The sequence below is a fragment of the Dioscorea cayenensis genome, unplaced genomic scaffold, assembly GCF_009730915.1.
Source record: "Dioscorea cayenensis subsp. rotundata cultivar TDr96_F1 unplaced genomic scaffold, TDr96_F1_v2_PseudoChromosome.rev07_lg8_w22 25.fasta BLBR01001412.1, whole genome shotgun sequence".
In the NCBI taxonomy this organism is placed as follows: Eukaryota; Viridiplantae; Streptophyta; class Magnoliopsida; order Dioscoreales; family Dioscoreaceae; genus Dioscorea; species Dioscorea cayenensis.
This window is the reverse complement of record NW_024087803.1, coordinates 112,577-128,562: the sequence shown is the minus strand read 5'-3', so window position 1 is coordinate 128,562 and position 15,986 is coordinate 112,577. Positions and strand designations below refer to the sequence as shown.

The following is a 15,986-nucleotide window of genomic DNA, read 5'->3' as shown; positions in this document are numbered from 1 at the left end:
GGCCATTTTAATATTTTGACTGTTTTTTTAACTAGTGTTGGCATGATAGTTGAGAAAATTGTTTGTGTGCCCTTGTAAAAATAAGTAATTATTAATATGTTTTTGTAAATTATGCTTAAAAATATAATACAATTTTATAATTTTTTTAATTAATTTCCCTGGATCTAAAGAGTATATATAAGCAAATAATGCTAATTTATAAGAGGAATAAAAACAAACATTATTTTCACATATGAACCGTTACAAGGACTTTTGATGCAAATGGTTCCATCTGTAAATTTGGCATACTACAAGGGTGCCATGCAAAAGTTACCGATTATGGGACTCTTCTATAATTATAAAACACTATAGGGGGTTTGGTGTAAAATCATACTTCCTTGAATAAAAATAATTGAATATTTGTTGGTTCTTGTCTGGCGTTGACGGAGTTCTTGGTCGCTTCTTTGGTTTTCCCGAGAGGTACAAACGGGGAACTCGGCCGCGCGCGGTGGTCGGCGTCCCTCGCCGGCGATGGCAGCTTCGTCCTCCGCTCTCAACTCTCTCCCTTCAGGCTCCTCCTCTTCTGATGCCTTCAATCCTTCTCATCTATCGTCTGATCCTCCTCCTTTGATCCGGCTCACGCCCAATCAGATCAAGCACTGCTCCGAAGCCCTAGCTTTCTTCAAGAAGAAGCTCCGGTCTCCTGCCAAGATCTCCCAGGAGTTTGACTTTCTTGAGGTTCTTTTTCCATCGCTTGTTCCCTCCTTGGTTACTATCTAGGGCTTCCATTTTGGAATCCAAGCCTGTGCTCTAGTGCATATAGAGTAGTTTGGTTGCTTCTGTAGCTTCGCAGGATCAAAACCTTGAACGCAAAGTCTTGTGTTTGGAGAATGGAATGGGTTTTCTTTTGTAATTATAGATGATTTGTCTTGCTTGTTAGTTGGTGTATGGTGAATTGATTAGTGGAGTATAGGTTTTGGCTTTTCTCCTGTTGCGGTTGGCTTTCATATGGCGATTTCGAAGCATTTGATCGTGTTCCAAATGAGAATATATTCACAAGATTTGATCTTTTACTGTATAATGCTGCGTTTGATCATATGCATGTTATTAGATTGAAATCTTCGCACATTATCCGCTTGACATCGCTTTGGATGAACTAGGGTTTCTAGATGCAAATCTAATCGGGATCCGTTTTTGACTGAACTGAGATGAACTGTTTGTAAGGAAAAAAAAGTTTGGCCAATCAAGATGGGCCATTTGTAGATCTTTGATCGGCATGATATTCTTAATCTGAAACCATAGGCTTTTTTTTCTTCTTTTTTTTATTGCTAAATTTTATCAAATTGGTTTTCTAGTAAGATACGGGCATTATTGTCTTGTATGCTGGTTAGCTTCACAAATTTGTAGTTTTGTTCTTGTTGCTCTGTTTCATTATATGAATGGGGTTTGTCTGTTGGAAATGATAATGACCTTATCCTGTTTGTACTTCATACAGGTAGACATATAGATACGCAGCAGACATGTGCTTATAGATGTAAAGTTCTGGCAAGCAGCTATAACTCTTACATGAAATTAATGCACTGACCTATTTGTCCAGGGGATGAGGTCAAGAGAGGATGAGGTCTCGAAGAAGTGCAGTGTTGCTTTTCAAGAAGTCAATTTGAACAAAAATCGATATATGGATATCTTGCCATGTAAGTGACATCAGGTCTTATTCCTGTACATTAATCCTGTCAATGAAATGCCACTGATAGCTTTCCCATTTTTGTTGCTGCTTCTAGTTGACAGTACTAGAGTTGTCCTTAATTCAACCAAGGACAGTAAATCTCTTGGGACTGGCTATATCAATGCTAACCTTATCACGGTATAACCTTCTTAAACAGGCCTCATTTATGTATGTTTCTAGAAAATGTTAGTTTGCCTTTTCAATGCCATGCTCAGTTGACTAATGAGCAATTTTCTGCCTATCCCTATTGAATTTAGACCACTTCCATGGACAAGGTTTCACAATTTATTGCTACTCAAGGTCCACTTCGAGAGACTATTGATGATTTCTGGGAAATGGTATTTCAGTGTCACTGCCCAGTCATTGTAATGCTTACAGTGCTTGATAAACCCAAGGTATGTGAATACCATTGATTTCTTTCTTATAGATGGCAGTTTTATATTTTTACTGATTCTTCATTATCAATTAACCATTGAATTTCTATTTACTCTTCTGCATAAAATCATGTTCAGAGAGTGCTAGTGTAGGAATGATTCACATTTTCAAATGGCATGTCTGCTTAGTGACAGAGTATCTGAATACTTATTGTCATACAAACGAAGATTTCTAATCTTAAAAGTAAATAAACAAATCTATTTTTTTTTTTCAACAATAATCATTTTATTATTGCTATTTCTATACTTGGAGATGTGATATATGGAACTTCAAGTAATGTTCTTTCTAAAGTTGATGAGTACTACTAAGTAAACAGTGGGTGGTTGATGGGATTGATATGAGTTTGGATTTGAAGTTTGAAGTTGTTTTAGAGTGAAAATTTTATATCAAATTGACATAAGTTTTACTTGACTAATACTGATTAAAGAGAAACACATGGTGATCAAAATTATACTTTTTTTTAAATTGGTGATCGATGTTTATCACTGATTAATGAATTTTCGAAATATTATTAAATAATTATATTCATGTAATTAATTAAATTATGCGAAAAAAGTAATGCCCATTCTAAGTTATTGCAAACAAGGTTATCTAGACCGGTTCCTTGACCAAATACAGCATATGAAGCTAGGTTGTACTTCTTCCAAAGAATAATGCTAGAATAATGCTTGTCATAGTTATACCCATTTAAATGAAAATATGCTGGGATTTATCATTAAATTCTATAGGGAACCTTATCTATAATGTATTAAAAAATAAAAAACTTGTTATATATCTATACATTGGGGGATATGGGGATATATTTTCAGTTAAAAATTCTGATGTGAACAAAAAACTGTTCAAACCCCACTATCAACATGTCTGAAAGATCTCCGTGAAGTTCTTATGTTTTAACCTTATAGACTAGCCCACTACCAACATGCCTGAAACATATCAGTGAAGTTTTATGATTTAACAGGATAGACTACCCCATTATCGAAAGGAAAAAACTTTCTTCAGATAGAGAAATACCTATAGAAGAGACAAAAGCCTATATAGAAAGATCCCAGAAAGAGATCTCAAAAGAGAACAAAGAAAGATGGAGAAGCCCATAGAGAAATTAGAAAGAAAAAGTCTGATCCCCTATACCAACCAAGATTAGAGGTTAGAGATGTGAGAAGTTAAAATTTTATACTTTAAATAGGAATTCAAAGCAAATATATAGAGGAAGGAGTCTTGAACCAAAGATATTGTTAATCCCAATGGATGATATGGTATTTCTTTCATGAAGACTATGCTTTCTTCACCACAATTTATAAGGTTTCTTTCTCGGCATGGCTACATGAGATTGCATCATTTTCTCCCTTTCTGTAAAAGGTTAAGCATGCGTTGCACCATCAATTAACTACTGCTAACCACCCTTGCTCTCTTCCTCAACCAAGCATCAATGGAGTCCCAATTGCCATCGACTTCTTCTCGAGCATCATCTCTCGGAGTTACCATCTTCTTTAGTTGAGCACACCAAGGTTTCTTCACAAACGCTATCACTACCAATATGAAGTTAGAATCTTGTCGGTCTTATCGTTGAGCACCATATTTTTGATGCACATGTTTGATTTCTCACAATCACACATTCTTGTTGCATACTATTGTTATTAAAGGCACACCTCAAGTGCAAGGTGCTCTAAGTTTTAGTTTAGACACCTTGGACCTCTACCACACCCTTTGTGTGTTCGCAAATGCACGGGTCGTATATTAATAAAAGTACATAACAGGTCAGGTAGTCGAATCCACAGGGAATTGGAGTACTAGTAGTAACTATGTACCTCGTTATCTAGCCTAAGCAATGCAATGAGATGATCAAATTCACAAACAAGTAAACAAGGAGTAAGCGAGCTATAAAAGAAGTGAAAGAGACATCAGTTAAGATAAATGGGGTACCCGAACAATGTTCACCCTAGGATTCTATGATAAGTGCTAGACTAATATTGTGCTTTCTAAATGAGTATGAGTCGTGGGAATCCTAAGACACGCTAGTCCCTAAACCTAGGCAACTGATGACTAGTTCCCTATGAGGTCTCAGCAGAGATGTTATCTCGAGGCCTCACATCACATTTGACTACATGGAGTTTTAGGGATCTCAAGTGATAAACCCGATTCCTAAAAGTAGATCAAACCTTAAACCTAGGCGAAAGATCTTTAATCGCATACAAGGTCTCGACGGAGAATTCTCTCGACATCTTACACCACAGATGATTGCAAAGAGTATACGAAGGTAGCATAAATCACATCGGAAGGGAAAAGAGACGCTCTACTATCTCATGGCTCACCTTCACAACCTTTTTAAATCTCGATGAATCTAACCCTAATGGTGATTTCTCTCGTCACTAAGGTGATAAGAATCATGCCCTTAACCTAAGCATAGCAAATATGGGATTGCACAACAATTAGAACACAAGATTGAAACTGAACATTAAAACCTCAATTATAGAAAACACAATAAATGTCGATACAAGATTGAATCCTAAGGTTCACTTGTCTAAGTACCCACTAGGGGTTTTGATTCTCCATGAGAGCAATACAATATCCAATCAATCAAAGAATAAAAGCACATGAAATCCATAAGAACAATCCCTTTTATGATGCGTGACAATGGTCTTCGAGAGCCACTTCAACATCTTCAAGAGTCTCTCCGATGAAGCTACGACACCTCTCCGAAATCAAGTTGTCCGCGGCTTCCCCAATAGCTATAACAAAGGAGAAATCGATGAAAGTTGATGAAGAAATACTCCCTTGAGTACAAATACCTCCTTTTCAAACCCTAGCCGCTTCTTCCTCTCAAACTTGGGCAAAAAGATACCAAAAAATCACATAAGCAGCCTTTTATCTTAAAAAATTGGGCCTCCACAAGGCATCCCACATGGCGTGTGGAAGGGATGGTGTGATCCTCTGTCTTCTGAAATTGAGATCTTCTATGAAAAGCTCCAAAAAATTACTCCTCACCGCCAACTAAGCTCTGAGAGGTCCTCACACATCCTAACTGCACAAGAGTACATAAATACACAAAATGAGCACATAAAACTAATAAAAGTCATGCTCAGTCGATATATAATGCTATCTTATAATATGTATAAACAAGCACCTCTGGCCATGTGATCAAGGCCACACGGTTGTGTGGACTATTTTGGCCGAGGAGATCAAGGCCACATGGACGTGAAGGGCCCATTAAAGAACCCTAAATTTGATTTATTGTCTTCTTTAACATTAGGAATGGCTTTATGCACCGAGCAAGTCACCCACAAGCGTTCTCGACATGCAAGAGAGGCTTCCCCATAGGATGTTCCAAAATTTGCAGTACTGGAGTACCAAGAGGTATGAGCGCCTCCGCTACCGAAAATTTGGACAGAGCCGTTTCATTGATTGGAAGGCGCTCAAGCTGATCAATTTGGATGATGAGGTTTGAGAGCTAATTAGTGTAGGTGGGTGGGACCGTTTATTGTCTATTCGTGACCTTATTTACCAAGATATCACTTTGGAGGTCCTCGCCTCATTTGAGTTTGACTAGATGGCCTCTGATTTTGCATAGGAGATAATCGTACGCTTTAGATGCCTAGGACAGTATCATGGCATGAGCTTGACTCAGTTTTCACTTTTAATGGGATTGTACGATAGGGACTGTGCGCATAGAAAAGTATGATCAACAGGCAGTTTATTGGTAGCTGATCGTACTTTTCTGTGTGCACAAAATCCCCGTCGTACAATCCCATGAAGAGTTGCCTCATGTGTGAGCAGCTAGGGTGTGTAGGACCCCATCATCCAAATCGATTATCTTAAGCACCTTCTAATCAATGAAACGGCTTTGTTCAAATTTTAGGTGGCAAAGGCACTCGTACCTCTCTTGGTGCTCCGGCACTGGAAATTCGGGTACTTCCGGTGGGGAATCTTCTCTTGCACGTTGGGGTTTGCTTGTGGGTGACTTGCTTGTTGCGTGGAACCATTCCTAAGGCAAAAGAAGACTATATCAAAATATGGTTCTTCAATGGCCCACACGGCCGTGTGGCCTTGATCTCCTCGGCCAAAAGGGTCCACACGGTCATGTGGCTAGAAGTGATTGTTTATACATGTTATAAGATAACATTGTATATAGATTGAGCATGACTTTTATTAGTTTTATGTGCTCATTTTGCGTGTTTATGTTCTTTTGTGCAGTTAGGGTGTGTGAGGATCCCTCAGGAGCATAGTTGGCTGTGTGGAGTAAATTTGGAGCTTTTCACAAAAAATCATCTTAGTTTTTAGAGGCAATGGCCCACACCACCAACCACACGGCCATGTGAGCATGACAGTCACGGCCTGTAGCAGCCTGTGTGAGGCCACACGGCCGTGTGGAAGGGGGTGTGGCTTAGATTCTGAAAATCATGCATGGGCTGGTACATGTGCGTATAACTGCCCTCGTGTCCTCTTGTCATGTCAAATGGCTTTAGAAATCTTAGAAGTCGCCACATATGCGCATGCATATGTTTTAGCCCATGTGTTCGCTCTTGTGGCTTGTGGAAGCAACTCAGAAAACAATCCACAATCGTTTCTTTGCTTTTTTTCACAAATTTCCTTCACATGCCCTGATTGCATAAAAGAAAACAAAAATAAACAAGCACTTATCAGCCTCTAAGGCGCGTGACATTAAACAGTCACCTTAAGGCGTGTCCTTAGCCTTAGACTTGAGGCGCGCCTTAGTGAAGTGTTACCTTATTATTAGTGCCACCTTAGTATAAGAGTTGGATAAATATGAATCATTAGATCATCAAATTAAATCTCAAAACAAAAAGGTTTTATTTTTTATTTTCTAAGTGCTGGACAAATATTTGCCATTAGATTATCATCAAATTAAATCTTAAATCTTATAATCTAGGAGAGATGCGAGATCAACATCCACTCGAAGTGTTAGGCTATGTAAAGTGCAAAAAAGGTCTTTTGATAATGGGAAAGGGAAGCTCATTGATTGTTTTAAACAGAGAATGAGGAATCTGAATTTTAAGCAGAAGAAAAATATGAAGATCAGGAGGATGAATATGAGAATAAGTGGGAGAATTGTGATGAAGAAAGTGATAAAGCTATTGAACTTGATAACGATTAGGATTTCTAGTGTGATAGCATTTTTTAGTAGTAGTATGGTATTAGCGGTGATTTTCATGCTATGTTAATAATATGTTATTTTGCTCTATGCATGTTTCTCCAAGTTTGAACTTTAAACTTTGATTTTTAAAAATTTTAAAAAAATTAAGTATATATTTATGAATTTTATGAATTTTTAATTCTTTTAAACTTTTTTTGCCCTTTGCTTCAGAAAGGCATGTGCTTGAGCCTTGCGCCTAGGCAATTAGGCTTCTTAGCGCCTTGCTATGGTGCACAGTTAGGAGTGTGGAGGAGCCACCATGCAATATCTCCTAGGCAATTTCCTTGGGCTGAGTGCATCATTACACCTTGCACTTTCCCTCTCACATGAGTGCTATGGTTGAAGCTAAACTAGTGCGTGTGCTTCTTTGCTTGTATAAGACATTGCCGCCCGAGCATTTGCCTTCATAAGCCACCTAACACCATCTTCATTCCCAATGCCGGGCATCATCCTCTGTTGCCCTCATTGTCGTCAAGCATGTTCTTCTTCTTTTCCATTGATTGTTTCTTTGAGATTCATCATTGTTTGTTGAATAGTTAGCAAGATCTCATCCACCATTCGTCTTGGGCATCGAACCATCGCTTGCCATCACTATGCATAGGTTCGCCAAGCCACCGTGAACGTCGTTGCTTGAGGAACTCCATGCATGCGAGTGCTTTGTTGTCCTTTGCCAAATCATTGGCGTGCGCTAACCACATCTGTTCTCGAGCCCTAGTCATTGCGTAATGGCTTGTTCAATTCCTTTATCATCCTTGGATCCTGAGATACATTGCTAGTTGCCAAGAGTCACTATGGCGCTTCATCATCCTTTCCTCAAACTAGTTTTATATTGAATATTTTTCATATTTAAATCCCTAGGCAATTGGTCTCACTTGGTCACTCGTGAAGTTGTAGCCATCATTTAAGAAGAAGAATAAAGAGAAACAAGGCTATAAGGGTTTTCATCTTTTTTTTTTTTTTTTGGATGTTGTATATTCATTTGGAATATAAGTGAGGGTTCTATGAAAAAGATGGATGTAATAGATAGGTTAGTCGAAAAGAAGAATGATTGAGGGTGTACATGCAATAAGGGAGAAAATGGATGGGTTGGTGAAAAGAGGAAAAAAGAAGGGAAACAAAGGAAGAAATATATAATTTAGTAAAATGAAGGGTTTAAATGCAAAAAAGAGAAGAAAATAGATAGGCTAGTGAAAAGGGGAAAAAATAAGAGATTTTAAGGGCAAAGAAGAATGGGGGTTTATCCGCGAAAAATGAAGAAAAAAGGTGCCTTAGGGGATGTTTGGTTGGTGAGTTATTTTTCCACACCTCAAAACTTATCTCCCAACCCATTTTTATCAATTATGTAAATAAATATGCTAACTAATTAATTAATTAATTAATTAATTAATTTTGAAAATATAAATATTAATATCTATTACTACCAAAAGAAAATTTGAAATTTAAAATAATTAATTTTATTAATATTAATTGAGTTATAGTGTAATCTACTAATATAAAATTTTCCTCCAAACTAATTTTTAAAAAAGATTTTCTTAACATAGTGTTTGGATTAGAAAATGGAAAGGAAGGTAAGGGAAAGAAAGGGAAAGAAAAGGAAAGGAAGGACTGAGCCCCCATTTGGATAGTCAAACTTGAGTGAGGGAAAAGAAAGTGATGGTTGTTTGATAAACCTTGTTTGGTTAAGGAGGGGAAAGGTAAGGAAAAGATATATAATAATATGATTTTCTAATTATAACTTTATTAAATAAAAATATTACTTCTATTCAAGTGCATGCACCATCAATGTCTTAAAAAATATTTACGGCTTAAGAAGCTGAATTATCAACACAATTTTCAACCAATATATAAAACTATGATAGCATTAGCATTATTCAAAAGTAGACTTAAAAAAAAAATAAAACTTTGACAATAACAAGATGTTCCCATGTGAAAAGATGGGAATGAATATCCTAACTACTTTTTCAATCAACCAAAAAGAAATATTATTAACATGTTTACAAAAATTTTTAATAGCCAGAAGCACTGTCCAGGGAATATGTGGGTGCAATTTACATCGATAACTAGAGAGCGATTTGCTTCGATAACTAGAGAAAAAAGATCAACAACATAGGATCTAACGGATGCAAGGTATGAGAAATTTATCACAAAGATCAAATCAAAGGTGGAAGGCGATGGGTTATCTTACCTTTCAAATGAGATAGGCAACACCGTGTGAACTGTCGAGGATGAGAAAATTTGATTAAGAAGTGGAAAGAGGATAAGAAAAGAGAGGTTCTATAATTAATTAATTAATTAATTAATTAAAAAAATTGAGGTTTGTAATCAATGAAAAAATAAAGGGCATTATGGTCTTTTTACAAATAATTTTTTTGGAGGTTTTCTCTTCTAATTTGGGTGCCACAAAAAAGTGAGTTTTGAAGAGTTTTGGAAGGTCAAGAGTTAACCTTTTTATTTCCTTCAGTAAATTAAAAAGAGTTATCCAAATAAAGAAATTAGCCTAACTCTCCTTAAACTTCCCTTTACTTTTTTTCCCGAGCCCTCAATCCAATCGCACCCTTAAAGCCCATCTTTACTCATCAACCAAACACAACTTCATTAAAAAAAAATAGGGCCTTTTATATAAAGGAAATAAGGATTAGATTGTAGGTGAAAGTATAGGGTCTTTATGAAAGAAGAATGAGATAGGTTATAGAATTGATTACCATTCCTTTTTCAGACAACATGAAAATGAAGCCTAAATTCTCCTCATAGAAGAGGTTTGAAGGTCCAGTCTCCTCATAGCTGGGGTAACTGTAAAAAAAAGCCCAAGTTGTTCTTAGAGGAAGTCAATTTGAAGTCTAAATTGCTATAAGATGAGGGCATGCTTTGAAAATTGTTTACCCTACTCTAGAAAATCTTTTTCCATGAATATTGATGCCTAAACTTTCTTCAGAGATTTCAAAGTCCTGTCAGATGAGGGGTAACTTTGAATGAAGACCAATGCCCTCAAAGAATAGAAATTAAAGCTCTTAGGTTAACTTTGGAGAGTGGTTTATCACTCAAAACCCAGAAGTGTTGAAACCTAAGTCATTCTCAGACAAATGGAGTTTGAAATTCAATGTCTTATCTGGAGTAACCCTATATGAAGACCAAACTTGAGAAGTATATAAAGTCCAAGTGATTTCAAACCAAAGTTTGCTTGGAGAGTGTTGAATTCATTTTCACACCTAAACAAAACAAACACAAACTTTTCAGAGGAAAGTTTGAGGTCCAAGTAATTCTTAAAAGAGAGTTCGCTTAGAGGGCGTTGAATCTTTTGCTCTCATAAATTATTTTTCTCACAATAAATTAAACTCACAAAATGAAAAGCAAATCAATGAATTTTTCTCAAAGTTAAGTTCAAGGGGATTATCAATCTTCTGTTCTTCTCAAGGTGAGTTATTTGGAGTGAGAAATCCTTTTATAGTATGGAGATTCCAAAATTCGAAGACTCAAGGTTTAAGCGATGAACTGTTGAAGCCCAACTTTTCCTCAAAAGTTAGAAAGACAAATGATGAAAAAATGACTACATCGCAAACAAGCTCAACAAAGTCAACGATATGCATGGAGGAGTGGAGAGTTTTGTTTGTTAAAATATACGTCTAGCTCTAAGAACTAATATTCTCAAAACCAATTAAGGTGTTTTAGGTCTCCCTATGTTGCTCAAAAATGTAAAGTGGGGTATATCCCTGCTTAAGCTATCTATATCAATGAAAAAAGATAAAAAGAAATATCTTCTTTGTATTCATCATTTTGTCATATACATTTGCACTTGCTTTTCTAATCAGAAGTCCATGCAACAATATCTTAGGTAATTAGCAATAGGGGATTGCCCTTATTGGAAGTTTGAATCCATATTCACTTGAAAATCATGAAAGTTAATTTGTGATTCAATATGCTGAATGGTCATTCCAAATAAGGCCAGTTAGACATAAAGAACTCCACAAATTCTCAATTATGTCTTATGAACATATGCCTTTTTTTGATTGGAGGATATCCTGCATTATCCTGGGTTATTACGCCACCTCCAACCAAGCACCTAGAGGTGTCTTAGGCTCTGCTAGCAAATACAATGTCTTTCAAAATTTAATTAATTAATTAAAAATATTTATCAATTAATACTAAAAAAATTCTTAACATTAAGAAACACCTATTATTAGTTAGAAAAGTGCAATTTTAATCACAAATTATTATTTTGATCAGTATTAACTGAGTCAAAGTGTGATTAATGTCCTCCAAATCAATTTTAAACAACCAATCTCTAACCTGATGATCCCAACTTCAAACAAACACCACCATTCGCATCAATATTACTGATGCCATTATACAAAAGTCCTTTTTTTTTGGGTAAATCCAGATGTAAAACTTGCTTTATGCTATTGGTTATCCTGTTGAATCCCTATTGTAATATTCAGATAATAAACTCTTTCCTTTTAAATATGAAGGTGTAATCCTCCAGATGGGATTCAATTTTTTTTTCTTCTGAAAATGCTTTCCAGATGATGAAAAAATGTGCTGACTATTTTCAAGAACAGAATGGCCCCAGAGAATTTGAGAAATTTATTGTCCTGACTAAGTGGACAAGAACAACTAAATCTTCATTGGTATTATGTTGCTTGGAGGTGAAGAAAAAACAGGTGAACAGTTTAAACAAATACTTGTTACATTCAATGTATTATTGCCTTATCTTTTTTTCTTTATTTGGTAGAGATAATGATGGCAGTTTTTCCTAATGGTAAGTCTGCATTTCTTTAAGTTGGGACTTTAATTTAATTTTTTCCTTGCAAGTTGAGAGAATGTATGATAGAGCAAGTTGACTTGAATGCGACATATTGGTATAGTTTTTGTTACTTTGTAGCTGTTGATAGTGTTCTCACTGCCATCTGGTTCGATCATGGTACATTTGAACTTTTTATTTTTTTCATGGTATATCCCCTATTTGGCCCCTCTAAAGTAGGTTAGGTTGCCCGTCTCTCTATTTCAATTGGGCCTTGAGAATGCCTATATTATTCCAATAGGGAAATCTTAGTTCTTTGGTTAACAGACATTAGTTTTCCATTAAATGATGCTAACGTAGCATTTTTTTTTTATTAAAATAGTATTAAAAAAAAAGAAAAAAAAAACAAGTTAACTAAGTTACTACCTCTAATTAAACTAAACAAATCCCCTTTTCCACTCTCTCTTCCTTGCCATTGGCCCATGATACCCTTTCTTCTTAACCTTCGGCGAGCCTCTTTAGTGGCCTTCAAAAATCTAATTCCCTATCCACCCGTCTCTTCTATCTCATGGACTGGATTGTTCATCCCATCGTCACCTCTCGCCGAGCTGCTACCACTGCCCTCCTTCATGGTGTGCTGCCACCACTACTAATCTAAACACCAGACACTCTCTTGAGTTTCTTCACTCTCTTTATAGAATTTTATTCTAAAATTTGTTTATATATATATTGTGTTGAACAGTGAGGAAAGTGAGGATGGTAGTGGGGGTGGTGGAGATAAGAGTGATGGTGAGGATGCGGAAAGGTTTCATTGGAGAAGAGAGAAAAAGGAGGTAGTGGTGATGGTGGAGGAGGTCACCAGAGTAGTGTGGCAGGTGATGAGTGGTGGGGAGGTGGAAAAGGCAAAAAGGAAGGCCAAAGAGTATGGAGAGAAGGGGAGGAGGGTAGAGGAGGGTGGAAGTATTTTTGAGGATGTGAAAAGGTTGGTGGAGTTGGGAGCTTGCTGGAGGTTGAGAAGAATCCAAATGCCATTAGTTATCATGGATCATCTAGTTTGTTAATCAGTTTTTTAGTTTTTATTTTTTAAAATAATATTTTAATAAAAAAAATGTCACATCAGTAGGACCGGATGGAAAAACTAACGTCTGTTAGTCGGTCGACTAACATTTCCCAATTGAAATAATATAGAAATCCTTGGCAACCAAATTCAAATAGGGGATTAAAGGGCCAATGTGACCTTCTTATAGGGACCACCAGGTAGGGGATTATGCCTTTTTCTCCTCTTATTCCACGATGATAAGAAGTTCGTATATTCACTTTAACTTGAACCTCTGGGTTGTAATTTGCTTTTGCTTTCTACTGAAATTTAGTTCTGTTTGTAGTGCTATGTATAGACACCTTTTGTTTTTTTCACATAATTAGCCTGTCTTTTCAGATGCCTTTTGCGGCATTAACCTTTTAATTCTTGTTCTTCTGAAGTAACAAAGCTTTTGCTTCTGTATGGCAGTCAGAGGAGGCTTTGTCTGTCCTCCATATTCAGTACCCTGAATGGCCTGATCATGGAGTACCTGAGGGCACTCTTGCTGTTCGAGAAATTTTCAAAAGGATATATCATCTGCCACCTAATCTTGGTCCTATAGCTGTGCACTGCAGGTTTAAAGCCGATCATAGCAATTTCTATTGAGTTTCTGTGCTCTGATCCAGTGTTTGTTGCAATGCTTCTCAACTTACACCACATTTATCTTTCACTCAGTGCAGGCATTGGGCGAACGGGTACATATTGTGCCATACATAACACAATTCAAAGAATTCTCAATGGTGACATGTCTTCTTTAGATCTTATTAAGACAATTACTGATTTCAGATCTCAGCGCATGAGAATGGTTCAGACAGTGGTATGCTAATTTATGTTCCCACATGCTTTGCTTCATTCTATGTACTATGTTAAAATTCTTGTTTGTGAGATCCAAGCTATCTGAATTTAGTTCCCTTTGTTGGTTAATGTTCACACTTGTTTGCCACATAAATACTGGAGAACTTCCTGAATGTTGTTAATAGCAAACCTTGGCTCGTGTGCTTTGCAGGATCAATTCTTCTTCTGCTACGCGGCCATTGTTGATGAGTTGGAAGACCTCGTATCCAAGTCCAATTACTAGTTAAGGTCCTCCTCGATAACTTCATCTGTGCTACACGGCATTGTTAGTGTCTTATCATCAACTCTTTATTATTGACTCAGACAAGTTCAGCAGTCAATTCTGTGAATCACATGAAGTGGAACTTACGCTGCATGTCGGCCTTGCCATAGCATCGAAAATTATTTTGAAAATGTGATTAAGCAAACAGCATGGAGCTCTGATTTAATTTATTGTTTTTGTAACAATCATGCTATAGGCAAATTTATTCCCCATTTCTCAAAATGGGGGTGCTATGTTGTTTCAATTCCTTCTTGTGCTTCTTATTTTTCATAAGCATCAAGTTTATATATATATATATATATGTTGGAGTTTATAGTAAACATAAGCTTATAATTGTTAGTTATTTAAAATTAAATTTGAGTTAAAATGGGGTTATTGTTTAAATAGTTATCAATTCTGAATTTAAGGAAGATCAGCCAACTTAAATTTTAGCAGAATTTGATTTGTTATTCTATGTAAAGCACTATTTATAGGCTGATAAGTTGTGGCAATCTGCAGTGATTGTTCGCCAACCCATCATAATACTGTTTATATATATATATATAATTAAAATGTTAATGTATAATTAATAAAAGAAAAAATTACTGTTTATTCCTCACGAATTTTAAAACTTCCCAAACAGTCCTTGCAAGTTTTGAAAATTCTGGATAAGCCTTCTTGTTATTGTTTCAATTGCTTTTTACCCTTTATCGTTCACTCGGGCATTGTCAATGTTGTGAAAATTCTTTCTATGCTCTTGAAATTGGTGGGAAAAAAATCGTCCAATCACATCATGGCAAATTTTTTTTTGTATACCTTTTTGCATTATTTTTGCATTTGTTTTTCTTAAACAAAGTTTGGAAGAAGACTTATTACCTTTGAATTGTTGGAGTTCTACTGGTTGCCCAATAAGGTGACAATTTCTTCCTTTCTATCACATTGATCATCCTGCGAGAGAGTAACAATTTATAAAAATACAGGTTTATTATGGAGAGTTTTTGTGCTATTGTTAGATACAACGGGGAGGGACGAGTGCTATTGTTCACGTGCTCGACTTCTTAGGAATCAGTGTTAGCGGAGATATGTGAGCAATAGAGTCTGGATGTTTCCTGTGTCAGAGTGAAGTTTGTCACATCCGATGGACATAAAATAGTTTGTCCGATAAAAAACGAGATTGACTTCCAGCGGATGTGTCACGTGTACTCTTTATTCAAATGCGTCTGCAGTCGATCTTGTGGTTGAGACAGATGATGTGCCATTATCGCATTCTACTAAAAACGATTTCTTCTTGTTGTAAAGTTCTTCTCCTTTATGTTTTATGTTTATATAGTTGTAGAAGTTAATTATTGCTTAATTATCCTAGTGTCCGCTTAAAATCATATGTTTTTTCCTTTAAATAATCCAGTTTCCGCTTAAACCATATGTTTCCGCATAAAACAAAGCAAAACCATAAGCTTTGCTTTATTACCAATTTCCCATCCCAGTTTCCATTTAAGGTTGTCCAGTTTCCTTTTAAAATTGTCCATTTTCACTTTACCAATATTCTTTTCAGTTTAAGTTTCTCTGTTTCCGTTTAAAATATTATTTTACCGTTTAAATTATCTAGTTTCCGTTTAAACTTTTGTGTTTCCGCTTAAAATACTGACGTTTTTCACTTAAACTAAAGTGCTGGCAGGAATTCGGATTCTGCGAGTGTATCTATTCGACCTCATGGCGACCCTGACAGTGTGTCATGCCTTCCTCATCAGATCATTCCGAGGTGTTGTCGTTGGACATCGAACAACGTTT

At 36.2% G+C, this 15,986-nt stretch overlaps 1 protein-coding gene across 2 annotated transcripts; it reads left to right on the top strand.

Annotated features, from left to right (window-relative positions):
• The first annotated feature begins 418 nt into the window (after window positions 1-418).
• Window positions 419-14,463, top strand: LOC120256368 (protein-tyrosine-phosphatase PTP1). 2 transcript variants are annotated; one of them, XM_039264067.1, is made up of 9 exons: window positions 419-717; window positions 1,577-1,673; window positions 1,761-1,843; window positions 1,963-2,100; window positions 11,807-11,944; window positions 13,532-13,677; window positions 13,778-13,919; window positions 14,109-14,185; window positions 14,261-14,463. In XM_039264067.1, the coding sequence occupies exons 1-8, from the start codon at window positions 511-513 to the stop codon at window positions 14,178-14,180; spliced, it is 1,023 nt and encodes a 340-aa protein (XP_039120001.1). In that variant the 5' UTR covers window positions 419-510; the 3' UTR covers window positions 14,181-14,185; window positions 14,261-14,463. The 2 variants fall into 2 exon arrangements, with proteins under 2 accessions (XP_039120001.1, XP_039120000.1); XM_039264066.1 differs by having other exon boundaries at window positions 14,109-14,463.
• The last annotated feature ends 1,523 nt before the right edge of the window (window positions 14,464-15,986 follow it).